At 56.4% G+C, this 17,863-nt stretch overlaps 1 protein-coding gene across 4 annotated transcripts in view; it reads left to right on the top strand.

Moving 5' to 3' along the window:
• Positions 1-17,634, top strand: part of SAP30BP (SAP30 binding protein) — a 36,433-nt gene extending 18,799 nt beyond the window's left edge. For 2 of the 4 annotated variants that reach the window (XM_059148417.1, XM_059148416.1), the window contains 8 exons: positions 4,554-4,596; positions 9,660-9,748; positions 11,955-12,046; positions 12,768-12,828; positions 13,277-13,328; positions 14,137-14,195; positions 15,563-15,647; positions 15,938-17,634. In XM_059148417.1, the coding sequence (XP_059004400.1) occupies positions 4,554-4,596; positions 9,660-9,748; positions 11,955-12,046; positions 12,768-12,828; positions 13,277-13,328; positions 14,137-14,195; positions 15,563-15,647; positions 15,938-16,119 (663 nt within the window). In that variant the 3' untranslated portion in view covers positions 16,120-17,634. Of the gene's footprint in view, positions 1-4,553; positions 4,597-9,659; positions 9,749-11,954; positions 12,047-12,767; positions 12,829-13,276; positions 13,329-13,804; positions 14,030-14,136; positions 14,196-15,562; positions 15,648-15,937 lie in introns of those variants that run through there. The other 2 variants (XR_009347941.1, XM_059148418.1) reach the window with 2 other exon arrangements.
• The last annotated feature ends 229 nt before the right edge of the window (positions 17,635-17,863 follow it).

The following is a 17,863-nucleotide window of genomic DNA, read 5'->3' as shown; positions in this document are numbered from 1 at the left end:
CTACTTTTAAGAAGCAGGATTAGGTCAGTCATCTATCGGAAAACTGTACAGTCTGTTGCATTCTTCCCCCGCCAGCGGGGAGAGGCCTCTGCCCTCTGTTCAGAGTACTTTCTCTGTGCCCGATGCACCCAGAGCTGGGGCAAAGCCACCACATTTAGATGTGGCAGAATCCAGTGGCTGGGGGCTGCACTGCTCTGGCTGCGGTTGGACACTGGACCTTTGAGCGGGCTTTGTGGGGCTGGCTCCAGGAGCGACCGATGAAGCGTTGTTGGCTCTAAGTAAAACCCTATTCTCTCTCGACCAGGATCTGGTACTTGTCTGCTAAGCGAGTCCTCCCTGCTCAAACGGCAGCTTAGCCCACGTCATGGAGCCGTATTGTTTCTGTTTCCTTCCTCTGCTCCAGGCATAGTTTCTGAGTGGCTGGACTTTTTTGTATTCTCTACAGGGGGAACCACATTCCAGGTTCTGCAGTCCCTGAGAACAAGGCCCCTGTTGTATGTGCCGCATCCTTACGGGTCTTGGACCCAAATGATTAAGGAACCAAAATTGGGCAAGTCCTGATCATTGTTCTCCAGGGCCACCCCCTGGCCTGCCGCCACTTCATGCCCTGGCGCCCTAGTCGCTGAGGCTTTAGGCTCAGGGGGGAGCCTAACGAGGTTAGAGGAGCGCCGACAGTCGGTGGGCGGGGGGGGGGGGGGGGGGGCTCGCCTCAGAGTTTATGTCTTTGATCAACTCAGCACTTCTCCTGCCCTTCCCGTGTTCTCATTTGGCTTCTTCAGAAGCTGAGCATTTGTTTTGTTTTTCTTGGTGTCTTACGTAGACTTGAACGAGACGGCTCAAGCGGCTTACCTGGCCTTTTCTCCTCGGACCTGCTAGCTGAGATGCTTTGTTTGCACCTTCCTAGTGAACTGGAGGGGAAGCCCTTGGCCCACCGCATCTGAGGGCCATGCGCGCCTGCGTCCAGGCCTGTCCCAGTTTCCGGGCTGTGGGTTCCGTGCCTCCCAGCTGACTCAGACACATGTCTGGTACGAGGTCTCCTGGCTGAGTTCAGGACTTTGACCAATTGAGAATATCCCCCTGCAGATCAGGGGGACAGATTCATACAAGTCAAGACAGGGACCCTCCTGTGCATTCCAAATCAGCGCCGTGGGAAAAGAAAAGAACAGTGGTTTCTTGTTGCTTTTTACCTGTATCCTCCGAACGGCTGCCTTCTGGCTTCCTTAAGGGCACAGAGAGAACCTCTGGTGGGTTTATAACTGTTGTCTTGGACAACTGGCAGTTTAGTAATGTGAACCTTCCATCGCTCTCCTTAGCTCTGTCATATTAAATACTTCATCAAATGTTTTTTCATGGCTGCCTTCCAAAATAACGATCATGGATGCTTGGTTCATTTTGTACTGAGTTCCTGGTATCTGAGGCATGACTGGTAGGAGGGTGTCTGTCTAGGTCTTCTTGAGTGTGGACCGCCCCCGCCCCCAGGACTTTGTCTCCCTGAGGCTGCCTTTATTGGATGAAGTGTGGACAGTTGAGGGGAAATAGCCCCGCAAGCGTCTTCGGGGAATTTGACAGCCATCCTCCATCATCTCAGCAGACCCCCCAACTCTTCTTCCTTGCTGCTGGTTCTTCAGCATCGTTTGGGGTCCTGGGTCCATCCCCCTTTGAAGAACACTGGTGTTTGGCTCCACAGGCCCTTTGGTGTGGGGCATAACTCAGCATCCTTGTGCTCGGGCAGGATGTGGGGTTAAATGCTTTTGGATCCAAAAGAACATGGGTGGTTGGCCTTCATCTTGGGGGGCATCTTGGCCCAGAGTTCAGCAGGCTCACAGCCCAGCTTATTGATGTCAGAGGACGGAAGAATTACATTCTAAAACCTAACAAGGTGTGGCCACCAGGAGGCACAGGTTCCCATTGTTTCATTGTCAGGGCCAAGGAGTCCCAGGGGTAGTAGTGACAGGGAGGGATCTGAACAACCACAGATTCCAAAGTGTTTCCAGGAGAACTTTGTGCAAAAGTATATGGCTTCCCGTCCGGGGTGGCTCATTTATATTTTCGGTTTATAGGATTCTCTTAAGGCAAAAGAGTCTTCTTGCGCTTAGAGTTGGGTCCATGGTTCATAAGGGTTGGCACTCTGCTTGGAGGGATCATGGAGCTGAATTCTGCTGCAGGGGAGGGGGTGTTCCTGGGGATGGCGGGTTGGGGGTTGAGCAGGAGTCCATAGCTCCACGGGGCTCTGGGGGCACCCTGGACACACCCCACCCCACGGATGTGTGCGTGTGCACCCACGCTGTGCTGTAAGAGTGAAAAAGCAAGAGTAGACCAGTTGGCAAATTGAAACCAACTATTAACTTTATCACTTTTTGTGTTTGTGTAGAAAGATTAGTTTGAAAGAATGAGGAACCAAGCCAAAGATGGAAAGAAGGGAGAACACCTTCCTGTTGGTGATTTTTGCCCCAGCATTGCCCTTCTCCCTGAGATGTGACTGAACAGCCCCCAGCTAAGCCAGGCGAGGGCCTTGTGAAATGCAGGAATCCCCGCCCCCCCCCCAACCCCTCCTGTCTCGGGGTGGTGGGGGCCGCGCCCAGGCTGCTGGAGGCCCCAGGGTGGCTCACAGCCTTTCCGACAGCCCAAGGAACCTGCAGGTGAACAAGTATTTTCCCTGTAGAAGAGACACTGTGTTTGGTGACCAACTTCATGTGCCTCTGGAATAGTGGACCCTGGGGGATTCTCACGTGGCTCTCTTGCCTCCTTCCTTAGGCCAGCTGAGGGGCCGGTGCCCTGTGGTGCTTTGGGAAGGTTCCCCCAGGCAGCCTTTGAATGGTTAAGGGTCAGTCCTTGGAATACTGGTCGGGGGAGGGGAGGTAGGATGTACCCAACTGATGTTTTCCCACAATTAGCACCCAGAAAGCTGTCCCCTAGAGGGAAAATTTAAGGACCTTTTCCAGCCCCACGTTTTGTTGCTGCCATGCTCTTTAACATTGGTTCCTTGGGAGTCACTGCTACAAAGGGGTTGTTGTGGGGCCCCTGGAGACGGGCGCTCCCCGTAAAGCAGCTGATTGATGACCGGCCTGAACTGGCCGTGGCAGTCCTCCAGGCACACCTCCCAAGCCCTCCGCTCCCTCGCACAGGCCTGCCTCCTCTTTGCCCACCTGATGGGCAGGGGGCGGGCGGCTGGGGGAGACCGGTTGCTAAGCAGCCTGGCCTAGGACGTCACGCCCGCCCAGGTCGAATGAATGGCTGCAGTGTTCAGAAGAGTGAAGGGTTTGGGCCTGTCCCAGAATCAGGAGGGACTTTTTGGGGAAGGACCTTAGGAACGACCGCTCTGCTCTTGGCCCGGAGCCATAGCACGGGAGGGCTTTCGATGGCCTCCTGGCACCTTCTCTCTGAAATGTTACTTGGTATAACTGTAAGTGGAGCACACTAGAGCTCCGCCGCTGTGGCCGGGTACCCGTTTTCCAGAGTTGTTACTGTCTTGTCTGCCCCCGCCCCCACCAACCAAAGGGAAAAGAAAGGAGATAGCAGCTTCCTGTGAGCCCAGCTTCTGCCACTTTGATCCTTAGCCCGTGGTGGCCCTTGAGAGCCCTCATCGGGCTGTGTGTGAGGGGCCGGGTTTCCCCCGAGATGGGCGAGACAGGTATGTTGTTGCCAGCGGCCATCTGGGACAGTGGAAGCAAGGGGAGGCCTCCCTCCCTGTGTCCAGGCTTGCGACGACGGGCTGGGACCGTAGCCTTTTCCAGGTGGCTTTGGTTTGGATGAAGCATGTCCTCTGAGCAGGGAAATACAGAGCAAGTCCAGAAGAACGCATGATAAGAAAGCTTTGCCCAGAAATTTCTGCTCTCGGCCAGCCTGAAGGACCCGCAGAAGTGGTGTTGCAGGGCGGAAGTTTGCGTGAAGGATCAGGGAGAGCTTTTTCTTTGGAGAGAGAGAAAGCCAATGTAAAGAGTCAAGAGGCGAGCCCAGGAGAGCCAGGAGAGAAGCCGCCCGTGTGCCAGGACCTTACTGGGGCCCGGGTCAATCACTTATTTAAAGGCCCAGCACATGCCTGCCCCAGGGTTCCGTGAGCTTCCCCCTGACGATAAAGTCTCCCGTTTCTGCTTAAACTGAAAGCGAGAACAATCTCTTGGCCGCAGAGACTTCTGTCTCTTGGAATTCTTGTGTTGGGAAGTTGCCTTCTCTTGCTTCCTCGGTGCCAGGTAGGCGCGGCGTGATCGGGGATGGCTGACCAGCCCCCAGGGGAGACGGTGGGCAGAGTCCAGGCGTCCAGGCGATGGAGGCTGGTGTCTGCTCTCCTTGGCATTGGTGGACGTTGGTTCCTGCTGGAGGCCGTGGAGGAGAGACTGAAGCAGGCATCCGAGCGTCCTGGCCGCTCTGATGACGAAGGGGGCTGAGGCGGCTCCAGGGTCCCAGAAGGCCCCCAAAGCACCGGCTCGCTCTTAGGTTCCTTGTGTCGCTTGCACCTTTTCTCCTCCCTTAAAATCCTGCGTGGTTTCAGTGGAGAGAGGAGCTGTGGTCAGGAGTCCCGGACTCACCTCCTTGTATTTGTTTCTCTCTTGCAGGATAACCCAGAAGTAGAAAAGCGAGATCCTCAGGAATTAGTTGGTGAGTACCCCCGGGGAGTCTCGGGGGCAGATGTCTGAGCCTTGCCCGGAGTGACCTGGCTTCCCGCCACGCCCGGGCCTGCCCCTGCGTGGGGCTTCTCTCTGCTTCAGCCAAGGCCGCCGTTCTGCTGACAGCCTTTTCTTCATGTGCGCTCCCGGGGCCTTTGGCATTTGCTAAGATGTCTGAGTAGGACACCCAGGGAACAATTCTTCTTTGAAAATCATATTCATGGTGCGTTTCATTGGGCTTCGGTCAGTTGCCAATGTTGTCAAGATGGATTTGGGGCCTCCTTCAGCTGGGAGCTCATTCCCCTGGTGCCCTAGGCCTGTCCTCTGTCCTTGAACGCCTCCGCCCCATTTTGCTGGCATACTCGTGTAGTCAAGGAGCAAATGTGGCCTCTGCTGGCACTTTGGTCTGTGCCCAGGAGGGAACATGCCTCACAGCCCCAGCGTCTAGGATACTTTGCGACTTAGGAGGACGGGGCAGTATGTTTCTGGAAAATGGCACACCATCATCCCAGTCCTGTGCTAGCCCCTGCCTCCTGATCCTTTTTAGAAAGTCCCTCAACTCTGACAGTTTGGTTGTGGGCTTTGTAAACAGCTCTTCCAAAGCCTGTCCCAACCTCATGAAAGGGTGACCCTTCCTCTCTGTGGTGACTGTGACCATCTTTCCCTGCCTGCTGTGTTAACCTTCACAAAGCGGAGGTCCTGCTTCCCCGGGGCTGCCGCGGCTGCGGCCTACAAAAGCCACTCCCACTCTTCCAGATGGAGGCTTTGTGGCTCGCAGCCCCTTGTCCCGTTTTTGGACAGGATCCTCTAAAGGGTTACAGGATGTGGGGACCCATTCTGGTTTTCCTAACTAAAAGAAAAGTTGTTCCATTACTTTTGTTTGCTGAGGAAGGCTTGGGTAGGAACATACCACGATGACTAGCCCAGGCCCTCAGCAGGATTCTGCCTTTATCCCTGAGTGAGTCTTTAAAATCCTATAAAAACCAGAATTTTTCTAGACCTTAGTGTTCACTCCTTAGAAAATGGCGCTCAGGGGATGTGCCCCTTGGCTTTGCAGACAGAGGAAGCAGAGTGCGGCTTCCTTTGAGTGGGTAATCTACAGGGGTAGGTATGGACCAGAGCCTCGGTCTCCCGTGCCCTCCCCGCCTTGCCAAGCCCTGCGTGTACTCCCAAGAAACTAGGGGTGGGGGTGGTTGTGGGGTCTGCAAACAGGCTGCCCGGGAGCCCGCTGCTCTGCTCGAGGTTCCGGTGTCTGGCGGGCTCTGAGATGGGGGCATATCAGCCGTCTCCACCACGAATTCTTCTTCCCCAGCTTCCACCTGTTCTCTCCTTGCCACTTTGTGCCATTAGATGAGCTTTGCCACATCCATATAGTCCTGTTGACCCCCGTCACAGTCACAGTGTAAGACACGTCTGTCACTCCGAGGGCGTCGGCTGGCTCAGTTGGTGGAGAATGTGACTGTTGATCTCAGCGTCAGGAGTTCAAGCCCCACATTAGGCCTAGAGCTAACTTTTTTTTTTTTTTTAAGATTTTATTTATTCATTTGACAGAAATCACAAGTAGGCAGAGAGGCAGGCAGAGAGAGAGAGAGGAGGAAACAGGCTTCCTGCTGAGCAGAGAGCCCAATGCAGGGCTCGATCCCAGGACCCTGGGATCATGACCCAAGCTGAAGGCAGAGGCTTTAACCCACCGAGCTAGCCAGGTGCCCCAGGCCTAGAGCTAACTTAAAGAGAAATAAATGTTTAAAAAAGATTTTTTTTTCCCATCACTTCAGAATGTTCCCCATAACCCTCTCCTTGTAGACTGTTTCCTCCCTTGGCCTCAGGCAAGCAGTGATCTATTTTTCTCACTATAGTTTTTCCCTTTTTTAGAATTTCATAAAGAGCAGGATTTCTCAGCCTTGGCACTCTTGCCATTTGGGGCTGGAGCATTCCTTGTCGTGGGGACCTGACATGTGTTTGACACCACGTCTTAGCATATGCTCAGTCTTCAGGATGCCCCTAGCACTCCCTTCCCCCGCCAGATGTGACAGGGAAAAATGTTTCTAGACATTCCCAGATGTCCCCTTGAGGGCTGGGGGGACGTAATTGCCCCTCCGTTGGGAACCACAGATAGAAATGAAATGACCATCTTGTTCTTTGTCTGGCTTCTTTCACTCACCATGTTTTTGAGATCCTTCCGTGTTACTGGGCGTATCCATAGTTTCATTTTACTTCTAAGTACGTTCTTTCACAGTAGGGTTACCCCCATGGTTTTTTCTCCGTTCACCCCAGTAGGTCTTGAAGCCTCACTGTCCTGATTCCTCCTACCGATCTTCAGGGACGCGGTGATAGTTGAGCTCAGTCTGCACTCGGCTCCTTCGTTAGTACCTCTGGAAATGGGGCTCTCGGGTTGCTCTCCCCGGTATGGGAAGGATTTTCATCTGTGTAGACATATGTGTAGCCCCAGGTTTAATGGAGCAAATGAGAGCAGAAAAGCTGACTCAGAGGTCTTCCCAGCACCATGGCCACTTTGCAGAGCTGAGCACAGATGCCCTCCAAGTGCCCCACTGGCGCCCCGTGGTCATGCCTGGAACAATGGCCTGGGGTGATAATCGGTTGGGTTCTCCATGTCCCTAGTGAACTAGAGAGCACTCCACTGCTCCTGCTCGCAGCCCCACAGTACCCCCAGGCACTCCTTGCTCCCCACCATTACGTAAGCTCGACCAACGAGCCGCTCCTGCTTAGATTCACACCTGGCAGCTACGGATACCAGGGCTGTTTCCTGGCTTGGGTGTACACAGGGGTGAATCACCAAGGTAGACTTCTGAGTACAGCTGCCTTCTAGAATGCCCCAGCACACCCAAGAGCAGCCATGGTACCTGGAGCTGCCCTAAGGGCCTGGACACATTTCTCAATGGATTTCCTGGGAAAATGGTTTGAGGCTTTGTGGCTGCTCAAATGACCGTATATGCAGGTTTGAGGTCTTCTACTTAAGATTGTGCTGGGACTTAGGAAAGACAGTCACTGAAAGATTGCTCCTGGAAGCTGTGCAGAATTTTTTACCTAATTTTCTAACTGTCCCTTCACTTGCCAGTTACTTCATAGGAATGCTTTTGTTCCTAACCGGGGAGCTCAGGAGGGGCTCCCCCCACCCCAGTCATACTATACACCACTTGAGCCCTAGTGTGGTTGGGTTGCTGTGGCAACGGTGTCACACCCTGTTTTTCCAAAAGGCTTTCCTGGCAAATGCCAAAGGGCATTCTTTGTCCGTGCTGCACGCACACACACACACACACACACTCTCTCTCTCTCCCTCCCTCCCTCCCTCCCTCCCCCACCCCCGCACCCCCAGGGCAGAGCTTCACCCTCCTCATTTGTGCCCAAAGCACGCCAGGGCCCTCCATGTTTTTGCCCTCTAGAAATACCGAGGACAGCTCACCCCGGCCAGTTCTGCTCGCAGCTGGCCTCTGCAGCCTGCTTGAGCCTCTGGCTGAGAACCCCAGCCCCTCCCAGGGCTGAAAAGAAGGGGGAAGTCAGGAGGAGACTTGAACTCTAGCCAGGTCTGGGTACTGCCATTGCTTCAGGACTCGGGAGGCAGAAGGGAAAGGCCGGGCAAAGAGGAGCACATAGTCCCCTGGTGGAAACTGCTCCTGGGCTGCACTGATGTCCCAGGTCCTCAGCAGGGTAGGTCACCCCATCCCGGTCTTGCCCTCACCCAAAATGGCCGGCCTAGCGCTCTGTTGTCAGGGCGCATCCAGTGAGAACCCCGCTGCCGACCGGAGGCATTGGCACGTGTAGCGTGTTGAGACTCTGCCCCAGCCTCGGGCTTTGCAGTGTGTGCAGGCCTGTTCTGCAGCAACTGAGACTGGCAGAGCCCACAGAGCCATGCCCTCAGCCCTGCTCAGCACTGAGCTACTTATACTAATAGTGACGCTCTGAGCGGAGATCAAAGTACCTTATCTGCTAAGAAAAATATTAACCCGGCGCTGGGAGAAAAAAAGGCAAAGGCTGTGCTAGGCTCTCACCAGCCAGTCCGGACAGCCACTCAGGGCTAAGAGATAGTCTGGCCCAGGGCCTGGCACACAGTGGGTACCCAGCAGCTGCTTGCTGGGTGTTACTGGTGCTGGTTTGCTCATTCTTCCCCTTCATCCTGCCCCACCCCACTCCGCCTGCTGTTGGCTCAGTGTATGGCCCTTTTCATGAGAGAACGTTGTAGAGAGCACAGACAGGATCTTACAACAAATGGTGCATTGTCCGATCCCGAGCACATTCTGCAGGCCCAGGGTGGCCAGAGGCTACGGGGAAGGGAACAGAGCGAGCGGGCAACTTGGGTGGGCAGTGGCAGATCTCGGAGGGAATTATCCCTTGGGAGTTGTGGTTCTTCCCGTCAGAATCAGGCCTTTTGTTCCCAAGAATGAGGTGGGCCAACGGAGGGTGGATTGGTTTATTTTCAAAAGACTAAACTAATAACAGGTAATTTCTTTTAAAGCATCATTTATGCACCAGGCAGTTTGGAATGTTTTGAGTCCTAGAGGAACTCTGAACTTCTCTATCTTGGGCAAGAGCTTCCAGAATCCTGGGAGGTGTTAAAGGAACATAGCCCGTGGGAGGCTGGAGCCGGCTCGCACTGTGAACCGGTGGTGCTCCCCTCTTCCTGGGCCTGGGTCCAGCAACAAGAGCATCAGTAACCCAGAAACCAGCAGATGCTGCAGCTCAAAGCCCCCTCCCCTTCCCCCAACGGGTTGTTAGACATTCACCAGCAAACTCTGGACAGACCTTTTCCTGAAAAGTTCACTTCTAGGACGTGGTTTTATGCATTCTTGCCACCTGTCCCCTCTGCCTGAACTTCTCTTCCCCCGTGTTGGCACATGCTGGCTCCTTCTGGTCATTCGATCTCAACTCAGATGACAGAGAAGCCACTCTGAACACCACTGTACTGTTTCATAGCCTTTCTCTCTCCCTGAAAAGGTCATATGAGCCTTTTTTTCCTAACCATGTTTAGCCCCCATCCTACGCCCGCCCCCCGCCCCCCACCAGGTACATCCACAGAGAATTCTTTCTGTTCTCTCACAGCCTCCTTTTCTGAAAGAGTCCGGAACATGTCACCCGATGAAATCAAGATCCCGCCCGAGCCCCCTGGCAGGTGTTCGAACCACTTGCAAGTAAGTGCGGGGCTCATCTGCCGCAGCCCTTGTCGGGGGGAAGGGCTGCTCGGGTGTCTGGTTTGGTCTGACTTAAAGAGCCTTCCGTAGAAGCAGCAGCCAGGTCAGCGGGGGCCCGCACATCCTGGTCACCTCTCCTCGCCTGCGACAGGAGTTTGCTCTGATCCCACTGCCAGCCCCTCCCTCCTCACCTGGCGCTGTTCTAGCAGGGTCCCCCTAGCTCGCCCTCCAAGGGCTCCTAAGCCTGGACAGAGAAAACACCGTGACTTTCTGTGTGGCCCAGCTGAGCCAGGGGGGCACTTGACTGAGAAATGGAGGAACCATGAGAATGGAAGACAGTTTGTAGAAATGCAAAAACACAGGCGTTGATGTGCCTAAGGTTCTTGTCCTCTCCTGACAAGGTCGCAAACAGCCCCGGCCTGGGGTTTTGAAACTGGGAGGAACTGGGGCAATTAGTGCAGTCACTCCCTTGGGAGCAGGGCCTCGGGGGCAGCTGGGCCTTGCCTCTCCTTTTCAGCACCTGCAGTTGTTTCTCCTTGGCCCTCGGCGGGTTCTCGTGGGTGTGGAACCTCGTGATGGACACGAGAGCAGAAACCTGGGGCTGCCCAGTATGGGCGCCCGGTCCCCCTGCTCTGCCTTTGATCCCGTAGGTTCTGCTGGTCCCTCTGGCCACAGCACAGGCCCAGGGTGCCATCCTAACGGATGCATGACTAAGGGGCTCAGGGCCCGCAGAATGCAGCTGGCTGGGCAGGGCCCGCGTCAGGGCTGGGGGCGCGGCGCGGATGCTCTTCCTTTCCCAGAAGTCTCCCCCCTTGGCTGAGCTGTCCATGAGCACAGGCCTCGCCTCCCCGCCTGGCAACAAGCTGCGGCCTGTGAGGACAGTCTGGCAGTCTCTGCCAGACAGACAGCCAGCTGGCTCAGCCCTCAAGTTCAGCGCATTTCTCATTTTTAGACCCTTCTAGTGGTAGAAACCATCACCTTCAGTGAATACTTTAGTTGACCCGAAATGGGAGAACCCATCTGATGGCCCAGGAAACCCAGGAGAGTAATCTGTAAGATGCAGGTCGGCCTGAGTGGGCCAAGCCTTCCGCGTGAGGCCTCCCTGCTTTGCCCTTGAAGAGAGAACGGGGAGGTGTGTCGTTCTTGGTGGTCTCTGCCCTGGCAAAGGCATTACAGACCTCTCTCTGCACTTCAGTGCTTCCTCTGGCCAGTCTCGGCAGAACGAGTCAGCCTTCTGACACAGGGAGTGGATCACCTCTTCTGATGTTCCCCAAGGGCGTCACACGGGACCTCCAGCCCTGCCCACCACCTCCTGCAGGTGAAGAGTGCCCCCCCCATGTGTTTTCCTTCTGCAGAGTCTGTGCATTTAGCCGCCACTAGTCGGGGAGGCTGCAGCGAGGCCTTGCCCTGGGCCAGCACCAGCCTTGCTGTGTAAGACTGCTCCTCCTCGGAGGTGACTCTGCCCTGAGACCTGAGTTTCGGGGGCCTCTTCCCACGCTGGGTGGTGTGGCCGCCATCTGCTACCGGCCTCATCTCTCTGGGCCTTGAGACACCCGTGGGACTGGCCTGGCTCCCTGCCAGCTGGTTCTCCTGTTGCCCACTGAAAGCCAGAGGACGGGTCTGGGGGTGGGGGTGGGTAACTTTAATGAGACCCGCTCTTGACCCGTGACAGTGCCTCTTAATAACGTCGTGGGGACTGGCTGTCTGTGAGCCTGCCTACAAAGGACACTGTAGGAAGTTTGTGGGGCCAAATCCAAAAAACACTACTCTTTCCTTCCTTCCTCTGAAATGATGTAGCCTTCCTTGGTCTCCCACTGAGGACTGAAGCCTATGTTAAAATTGAAAACCAGCATTGAGCCCCCCTGCCCATCCTCTTGGGGTGATCCAGGAGCTGGCTGACAGTGGAGGAGTCCTCCATTGTCTTCTCCATGGTTTCTCCACCTTGACCTTTTACTGCTCCCTCTGCCAGCCATCCAGAGGGAGAGAGGAGAAAGCAAAACGAAAACAGACTGGTCTCGGTTCCTCTTACTTGTGCTCAGCGCTGGTCACAGGCTGGGTGGAGAAAGACCACAATGTGACTGGAATAGGTCTTCGCATGTCTCTGTGGGTCTCTGTGGCCCAAGTGTCCACCCAGCACGTGTGACCACAGGCTCGGATTGCCATGGGTAGGTGGTGTCAGAAGTACCCTTCTGTTTCTCTTCTGTAGGACAAGATCCAGAAGCTTTATGAGCGGAAGATAAAAGAGGGAATGGATATGAACTACATTATCCAAAGGAAAAAAGAATTCCGGAACCCCAGGTGAGTTTTCCATGGGCCTGCAGGGTCAGGTGAGTCACTGATGTCGGCCTGGGAACTGGAATGCCCCTGTGGAAGTGGCAGGGAGAGGCCCAGCTAAGATCGCACCTGTGCCCACAGCGGCCACCACCCAGGCTGCAGTAACACAGAAACCAGGATGAAGAGTGGAAGCCGAGAGGCCTGAGCTGGGTCCTCCTCGCTCTGCTCCTAGGGCGTACAGCCTCTCGAGGCCTCGTCTCCTTGTCTCTACAGAGGGGGAATTGGACTAGATAGTCCGTGTGGGTTCCTCTTCCCCTCCAAACTGTCACTGGGGCTGCACACGGGTGACAGGATTTAGGTACAGAGATTTGTCCAGGTCTTACTCCATCCGGGGCCCCAAGCACATGGCACACATGGGAGTCTGATATAGTGACAGCAGGGACCTGCCCCGCCCCGCCCCACAAACTGTAGGTCAGATGTCCGGATAAGACCGAAAACCTGGACACCGTACCTGTCCTGGCCCCTGGCTAATGAGCCATCTCTCTGGGCGTGGGGAGGACTGGGAATGACTTCATGCCAGGCCAGGGGACATTTCCCCTTCTACCACAAAGCTTGCTTGGAACAGTTCAGCTGGGTTTAAAGGGTTCATTTGAGCCCAAGAACCAGACGGTTCTGATCTCTCAGAATCTGCTGCACACACAGCGTGGGACCAGGGCTTGCTCAATGCCTTCTGCTGTTCTTTCAGCATCTACGAGAAGCTGATCCAGTTCTGTGCAATCGATGAGCTGGGCACCAACTACCCAAAGGTATGCCCTGCGCACAGAGGCGGCGGGTTGATGGGGGCTGCCCAGGGTGCTGCGCTCACTCTGCTAGATTTGGCCTGGAGCCACGACGCAGGCCAGTGTAGCAGCAGTGCTGGCTGAAGAGCGCAGGCCCCAGCTCCCTCAAGTGAGCCCCCCTGGCTCTGAAATGGTCCAGGAGAGAGATCACAGCAACAGACCCTGACTGGTTAGGGCCCAAGCTTGCACTCGCTGTGCTCCTGTGGCAAAGTCCACAGACGAATGCCTCACTGCCTCATACTCCCAGGAGGAAATTGGTTACCCCGTGGCTGGACCTGGGATAACAGCTTAGGCCCTGTCCCCTTACGGCAGGAGCCTCCAGACTAGGAAAAAATCCATGGAGGGACTTGGGTTTTTAAGCCGTTTGTCATCCAACAACCCTTGCTGGCTACAGCGTTAGCTCTTTATTTTGCAGGATATGTTCGACCCCCACGGCTGGTCTGAGGACTCCTACTATGAGGCATTAGGTGGGTGGCCATCCGTCCATCTGTCCTTCCGTCCGTCTGGTCAGCCCGCCAACATGTATTTCAGGGTTTCCCCTGTGTCAGGCCATGTCCGGGGCAGTGGGTATACAGCCTTGAATGGTACAGACCTTAGGAGGCTTACGACCTGGCACAGAAGGCAAAGAAGGAGGAGTCCCAGCAGTGACGGGTGTGGTGGGGGTGCAGGTAGGGCGCCCTAACCAGCTGAAGGGGGCCAGCGCAGAGGGGGTGGGATCGGCCTTGCCAAGGAAGTCCTGTTCGAGCTGAGGTTCGAAGGTGCAGAGAGAGGCCCCCCCAGGGAGAACAGAGAGGAATTTCAGAGTCCGAGCCCCCAGCAGCCCCTGGCCCAGATCTGGCCTATAGTTGTGTTTGGTTTGGCCCATACAAGTTTTGTCCTGCGTTAATTTGAATGAGTTGCCAACATTGTACCTCAAGTTTGTAACCCGGCTTTTCTGGGTCAGCGGGTAGGTTGTCCACATGGGGCCTGCATCCCCACATGGCGACGACAGTCTGCTGGCGCTTAGGAGCAGCCGGCCCCTCCACACGAGGGTGCACAGCCCCAGCCCCTGAGCCTGCTGGTGTGAGGCCTCTGCTTGGTGCCAGCCGAGGACCGGCCTTCCATTTGTCCATCGCAACAGGACAGTGAGCCCCATGGCCTGGAGGCTGGGTGTGCGCACTGAGCAAGAGTACGGGGTGTGGCAAGTGCGGGTGTAGGGACCCTCGGCCTAAAGTGGCCCCTCACGCGGGGACTATTCCAAGGCTGCTTTTCTTAGATCTTCTCTTGTCTTTGTAGCTAAAGCCCAGAAGATTGAAATGGACAAATTGGAAAAGGCCAAAAAGGAACGAACCAAAGTAAGTGACGGATGAATATCCTGGTGGTGGGAGGGGCAGGTGTGTGGACTGTCATTTCACAGCCCCCACCATCAGCTTGAAGGTGCCTCTCGGTTTCCTGGGGTCTGTGGTCTGTCGCGCTGCACCCTCCCTCTGCTCCCCTCACCACTGTGGCGCTCTGCTGGCTCTCGCCGCTGTGCCCTGTCCTCCCCGGACTGAGTAGAGTGACGGTCTTCCTTCTGAGAGCACCTTCTCGGCCTCCAGGTCTGATCTCCATAGTCCGCCTCAGTGCCTCCTTGCAGGTCCTGCACCTGGTGGCCGAAGGACCCCTTATTTGAGGCCCCTGACCACCACTTCTTCCCAAGCAGCATGGTCTGGATCCTTTGGGGAACAAATTTGGCTCTGAGACTAAATGTGCTCGGGCCGCTAGCTCTGCCGGCCTTTGCTCTGCTCTGACCTTCCAGCAGCAGTGGGGCTTCCAGGATGCGGCCCGACCCCACCCCCAACAAACCCCCGGCAGGAGCTACATCTCGGGTGTGCCAGCGGCCCTCCCAGCAGCTGCTGGGCAATCAGGCTTTCTCATTCTTAGTGCTGCTGGAACGGTCCCTCCTCTTTCCCTCCCTGTTCCAAACCCCAGGCTTAGCGTGGGCCATGTCTCCAGCACACGGGCACCAAAGCTGTGCTGCTCCTGGGGCGGCAGGATTGGGGGGGGCACCTCCATTCGGAACGTGAGGCAGGGCAGCTGGTTGATGTGCCCTGCATGTACAGAATCCCAGTGATGCGCAGAGCATTCCAGTGTCTGTCTGGAAGGCTCTCCTTGGGGCACCTGGGGGGCTCAGTCAGTGAAGCAGGTCGTAATCTTGCAGTCCTAGGATCAAGCCCCATGTCAGGCTCCCGGCTCATCGGGGAGTCTGCTTCTCCCTCTCTAGCTCCCCCTCCTTATGTGCACACGTGCCCACGCTCTCTCGCTCTCTCAGATAAATAAAATACTAAGAAAAAAGGAAGACTCTCCTTGAAGTAGTAAAAGTAAATCCTTTTTCTTCCTCTTTTTCTGCCCCTCCCCACTCCTAAAAAATAATAAAAATAAAAGGGGTGCTTGGGTGGCTCAGTCAGTTAAGCATCCAACTCTTGGTTTGGGCTCAGGTCCTGACCTCAGGGTCGTGAGATCGAGCCCCAAGTCAACTCCATGCTGGGTGTGGCACCTGCTTGAGACTCTCCCCTTCTCTCCCCCACCCCAGCTTAAAAAAGAAAGGTAGTAAAAGTCTCCTCTGGGCACCTCTCCGACACCCGTCCCTCCCTTAGATGGTGCGACAGTGCTGCTGCCCAGGGCTTCCTTTGTACGGTGCCCATCTGTGCCCGCCCTTACCTCTTCTCCGCTCTCCCTCCAGATCGAGTTTGTGACAGGCACCAAGAAAGGTACCACGACCAACGCCACGGCCACCACCACCACCACAGCCAGCACAGCGGTGGCAGGTAGAAGGGGGCTTGTCCGCTTCCAGCCACACCGCGAATGGAGCGAGGGTTGCCCTGCCTTGTCTGGGGGAGGAGAGGCTGTGGGGATCTTGGGCCTAGGCTCCCCCTTGCTGTGCTTTTTTCTGACCCCAGAGTTTGTTAAGGCCTGTGGGGAGCCTGGGGTGGGGTCCCCAGTCCACTGGCTGCCCTGGCATTTCTGTGGCAGGGGCCACTCAACTCTGACCTGCTAGAAAAGGGAGTGTTGCTTTTCGGTCCATCTGGGTCCTGACGCCTCCCTCGCCTTCTTGCAGATGCCCAGAAGAGGAAAAGCAAGTGGGACTCGGCCATCCCAGTGACGACGATAGCCCAGCCCACCATCCTCACCACCACGGCGACCCTGCCCGCCGTCGTCACGGTGACCACCAGCGCCAGCGGCTCCAAGACCACTGTGATCTCTGCCGTGGGCACCATCGTGAAAAAGGCCAAGCAGTGACCTGAGGGACCAGCTTGGAGTGGCTCGGACATTCTTCTTCCCGTCGATGGGAGGAGCCACTCCGGGGCCCAAGGAGACTGTGTAGCGCAGCAACCCGTGTTAGCGCGGAGGAGCCGCTCTGTTTATTTCAGGACTGGGATCTGCTCCCAGGTGCCACCCCAAGAGGAGCCTCTGTGTGGTTCCAGCCAGGGAAAGGACATTGCCACAGAGGAGTCGGGTGCTATGGACTGTGTGGACACACCACTTGGGGCCTGGGGCCCTATTAAAAGTGCCGTGTTTCCCAGCTCGGGCCTCTTGGCTACACTGGCCTCTACTGTGGTCTGTTTTCAGGCAGAAGTGGGAGTTCCAAGTGCTCTCTCCATCTCTTGTGAGGGTCACTACCTCAGCGTTGGTAGTGGAGCGGCCGAAGCCTATGGCCTTAGTCCGTAGGGGTGGCCCGGGAAGTTGGCGTGGTCACTCCCAGCATACGCCCCTTGGCGTGGGCAGATGGGAGCCCTGAGGGTAGGGGAGCCCCCCGGTCCCGCTGTCCACTGCCCTGATCCTGAAACCCAGCCAGGTCTCAGACGAGAGCCGAGGCCTCTCTTCCCTTGGGGGTGACTGAGCCCTCCCCCGACCAGTTTTTAGACACACCCAGGCTTTTGAAGTCAAGCCAGTTGCCAGAAGGCCTGGGTTTGATCCCCAACCCACACACAGAGCCAGAGAGGCCTCAGCACCCGGCCACGGTGGCCCCGGTCCCTCAGTGCCCGGCGAGCGCGGGCCCCGCGCCGTGTGGGACATGAATCACCTCCTGCCCCGGCCGGCGGCAACTCATTGTTTACGTGAAAGCCAGGCTCCTGGGAGGATCCTGCCACCCCACCTTTCCTGTGCCTGTTATCTCTGCCCCACAGCAGCGTCTGGGCAGCACCAGCGGCCGCTGGGCTCCTCTTGAGGCCAAAACCGATTTCCCAGCCGCCGCCGGCTCCAGAGTCCGGAGGGAATTTGCTGCCTTTCTCGCTCCCTGGCAGCTCTCCAGGCCAGCGGAAGGGCTCCGTGTCGGAGGGGGAAGCCAGGCCGTGAAGAGCCGTGTAGCTTCTGGGGCACGAAGGGCTGGGAAGGCAGTCTCGAGCGCACCCCAGTGCCTGCATCGCTGGCCGAGGGTGCCGGTGTCACCCCACCGTCCCCGCAATCTGACTGGACTCGCGTGTGTCCCTGCACCCGTGCCCTGCCCCACACACTCGGGTGCTGAGAGCGGTCAATCCCGCTCCCCTCCTTTGATGGGACCTCGCCACCCGGGCGAGGAGCTGCTGCCCCCTTAGTCCTGAGGGGGTCTGTGAAGGCCTCCTGCCCTGCAGCCTCCGCCAGAGGCCCCTCCGTAGCTCCGTGCGGCGCCGTGGGAGTGGCGCGAGACCGAGACTCGGCACCTCTGCTCTGGAGCCTGGTTTAAACAAGTCGTGTTTTAGTCCTGTGTCGAGCCCTTGTCTCTGTGAGTCTTCTCCGTCAGATCCCCGTAATAAAGCTTCCTAAGGCAGTTGTGAGGAGTCTGTGGAATGATTGATGCAAGAGCTGTGTAGACAATAAGGTGTGACTTTGTTGCTGGCCTGTCCGGTTCCTTCTTCATTTAAACCAAGGAGAGAAGCAGACTCCACCGCTAAGACCAGCCAGGATCATGGCCCTTGGCTGTCCTCTGCACACCCCCTGCCCTGCCACTGGACAGTAAAGGGCACTCGCCCAATGAGTTGGGCAGCCCCATGTGGCCAGGCTATTC

The sequence above is a fragment of the Mustela lutreola genome, chromosome 15 (genome assembly GCF_030435805.1).
Source record: "Mustela lutreola isolate mMusLut2 chromosome 15, mMusLut2.pri, whole genome shotgun sequence".
NCBI classification, from domain to species: Eukaryota; Metazoa; Chordata; class Mammalia; order Carnivora; family Mustelidae; genus Mustela; species Mustela lutreola.
This window is presented reverse-complemented; position numbering and strand designations above follow the sequence as displayed.